Raw genomic sequence first — 3,347 nt, forward strand, 5'->3', positions numbered from 1 at the left:
GCTGCTGCTGCGGCTGGGGGCCCTTGTTACAGGGGAGAGGTCTTCGTGTTGTTGGCGGCTTAAACCCTTTCTTTTGTTTTTATTTTATTAAATACAAAAACAAATACATCCTTTAGGGCCTGCAGCAGCTACTGCTGCTGCACGCTCTGACGAGCTGCCTTCTTGCTGCTGCTGGGTATATACTTTCCCGGCATTTCCGCAGCAGCAGCAGCAACAACAGCAGCAGCAGCAGCAACAGCAGCAGCAGTGGCACGGGTGTCTTACTAGGCTTCAGCATCAGCAGCAGAAGAAACAGCAGGAACGCAGGACTACGCAGCAGCTGCAGCAGCAGCAGCAGCAGCAGCAGCAGTTCTAGCGTGAGCAGCAGCAAGACCCGCTTGCTGCAGCAGATGGGCCCGCGTCGCCGCTGCCCCAGCCGCCCCGTTGGGGGAGGGGGGCCCCTGCAGCCTCGTTTGTATGGGGAGGAGGTGGGGGCCCCCCGCCGGGTGCTGCCGCTGCTGCGCAGCAGCAGGCTGCAGCAGGAGCCCCCTTTGGGTCTCCCCCCCTCCAAGAGGGGCCCCCGTGCAGCAGATGACTGGCCTCAGCCGCGGCGGTTCCCTCCACCATTTGCAGCAGCAGCAGCAGCAGCAGAGGGAGCTGCTCAGCAGCAGCAGCAGCAGCCGCAGCAGCACCGCAGACGAGTCATTCTCCAGGAAGGCCCAAGGGCTGGTGGAGGCGAGCCCCGTAGCGCTGCTGCTGCTGCTGCTGCTGCTGCGAGAGGGGAGGAAGCAGCAGCTGCGGCACGTGCTGCAGCAGCAAATAAACAAACAGCAGCAGCAGCAGCAGCAGCAAACCATACAGCAGCACCGAAGACCGTGCAGCTAACCCCAGCAGCACGTAGAGGTGAGGGAGAAGCCATAACGCCCCGACCAGCAGCGAGACCAGCAGCAGCAACAGCAGCAGCAACAGCAGCAGCAACAGAAGCAACTGCAGCAGCAGGCGGAAAACAAGAGGCAGCAGCAGCAGCAAGGTCAGCAGCAGCAGCTAAGACACGAGGCGAGCTTGCAGAGCCATCAACAGCTGCAGCACCAAGCAGGACAGCAGCAACGGGAGCAGCAGCAGCAGTGAGGCGCCCGCCTGCTGCTGCTGCTGCTGCTGCAGAAACCGAAGCCAACAAGCCTACTGCTGCTGCTGCTGCTGCTGCTGCTACTGCTGGTACTGCTGCTGCTGCTGCAGACGCGTCTCACCAAGAAAAGAGGGCAGCAGCACCAATCAATGCAGCAGAAGCAACAGCAAACACTGCAGCAACAGCAGCAGCAGCAGCNCAGCAGCAGCAGCAGCTGGTGCTGCAGCACGAGCAACGGGAAGACCCACGCTGCAGAGCGAACCCGCAGCAGCAGCCAACCCCGCAGCATCAGCTGAAGCAGCAGCAGGAGCAGCAAGACATGCTCGAGGCACTGCTGCTGCTGCTGCTGCTGCTCCTGCTGCAGCAGCAACAAGCACCTCCGCAGCAGCAGCAAAGACTTCATCAGCAGCAGCAGCAGCAACCCGCGAGATGCCGCATGCAGCAGCAGCAGAAACGGATGGTGCAGCAGCAACAGCGCGCCCAGCAACAAGGAGAACTGTCCTGCTGACTAGCAGGCCTCCTCTTGCTGCAGCAGCAGCAGCAGCAGCAAGGGGAGCAGCACCAACAGCAGCAGCAACAGCAGCAGCGGATAAGACCGCAACAGATAGAGGGAGGCAGCGGGATGCTGTTGCAGGTGCTGCCGCTTCTGCTGCTGCTGCTGCTGCTGCTGCTGCTCCACCTGAGCAAGGAGTGCGTCCCACATAAGCCACGGTAGCAGCAGCAGCAACAGCAGCAGCAGCAGCAGCAGCAACAGCAGCAACAGCTTTGCTGCTGCAGCTGCAGCGACAGCAGCAACAGCAGAATTGTCTGCATCAGAAGCAGAACCATCGATGACTACTGTAGAGACACACAAATTCCCTATCCAAGGGTTTAGAGTTTAGGGTTTAGGGTTTAGGGTTTAGGGTTTAGGGTTTGTGTGCTGCGCCGCAGAAGGGGGGCCCCCGGGGGGACGGGGGGCCCTCTGCAGTGTCTTCTGATTTGCCTTTTGTTATCTGCGATTTGAGTAAATATAACAAAGGAAAGGTCAGCTGCTGCTGCTGCTGCTGCTGTTGCTGCTGCTGCTGTTGCTGCTGCTGTTGCTGCTGCTGCTGCTGTTGCTGCTGCTGCTGCTGCTGTTGCTGCTGCTGCTGCTGCTGTGAGGCGGCTCTGCTGCTGATGGGAACTATCTGCTGCTGCTGCTGCATGCGCTGCTGTCGGTGCTGCAGCTGCATAGGTTTGCTGCTGCTGCGTTTCTATTGCCTGGTTTGCTTCTTGTTGCATGAACGTTGCTCTCAACTGCTGCTGCTGCTGCTGCTGTTGTTGCTGCTGCTGCTGCTGCTGCTGGTGTGTATGCAGATAGGGTTTCGTTGGCGCACTGCAGCAGAAGCAGCTGCTGGGATCGGGGGCAGCAGCTGTGCTGGCAGCGGCTGCAGGACGCAGCAGAAGCAGCAAGCAACAGCAGCAGCTTTGCTGCTGCTGCAGCAGCAAATTGCTGCTCTGCGGCGCGAGAGGGGCCTCCCAGAGGAGGACTTTCTTCGTGCTGCGCTGCTGCAGTGCAACAAAGATAAGGAAGCAGCAGCAGCAAAGGTAAAGAAGCTGCAAGCAGCAGCAGCAGCTGCTGCTGCTGACGCGCGATCTGCTGCTTTTGCTGCTGCAGCAGGGAAAGCTAACGAAGACCGCAGCAGCAAACGAATGGCTGATGCTGCAGCACGTGCTGCTGATCGTGCTGCTGCTGCTGCTGCTGCTTTGGAGGATGCAAACCAGGTAGCTGCAGCAAAGACAGCAGCAGCAGAGGAAGCAGCAGCAGCAGTAGCAGCAGCAGCTGCTGCTATCGATCTAACTCAAGACCATAAGATGCGTCGCCTGCTGGAGCAGCAGCAGCAGCTGCAGCAGCAGCAGCGAGTGCTGCAGCAACTACGCACATACCAGCTTCACTTCAGCTACACAGAGAACGGAGAGGCAAAGCAGGCAAGCATATGTTGCTGCTGCTGCTGCTGCTGCTGTCGCTGCTGCTGCTGCTGCTGCTGCTGCAATTGCCTGCTTCCCATATTGTGCTGCTCCATCGTCTTGCGTTGCTGCTGCTGCGTAGACGTGTTGTTTTTGCTGCTGCCTTTGATCTGACCTATATGAATCTGCTGCTGCCGCTGCTACTGCTGCTGCTGCTGCTGCTGCTGCTGCTGTTGCTGTTGCTGCTGCTGCAGGCCCTGGTGCAGTGCCGTGTCTGCGTACGCTGCGCCTTCAAGCTAAATTTCGATGCTTTGAA

The 3,347-nt window shown here is 59.3% G+C and overlaps 1 protein-coding gene across 1 annotated transcript in view; it reads left to right on the forward strand.

Annotated features, from left to right (window-relative positions):
- Positions 1-389: 389 nt before the first annotated feature.
- EMH_0065090 (uncharacterized protein) overlaps positions 390-3,347 on the forward strand; it is a gene marked incomplete at both ends in the record, with an annotated part of 5,273 nt that continues 2,315 nt past the window's right edge. The window contains 4 exon segments of the mRNA XM_013498336.1: positions 390-1,301; positions 1,305-1,565; positions 2,036-2,128; positions 2,441-2,848. Of these exon segments, the coding sequence (XP_013353790.1) occupies positions 390-1,301; positions 1,305-1,565; positions 2,036-2,128; positions 2,441-2,848 (1,674 nt within the window).

The sequence above is a fragment of the Eimeria mitis genome, genomic scaffold (genome assembly GCF_000499745.2).
Source record: "Eimeria mitis Houghton genomic scaffold, Emh_scaff3345, whole genome shotgun sequence".
NCBI classification, from domain to species: Eukaryota; Apicomplexa; class Conoidasida; order Eucoccidiorida; family Eimeriidae; genus Eimeria; species Eimeria mitis.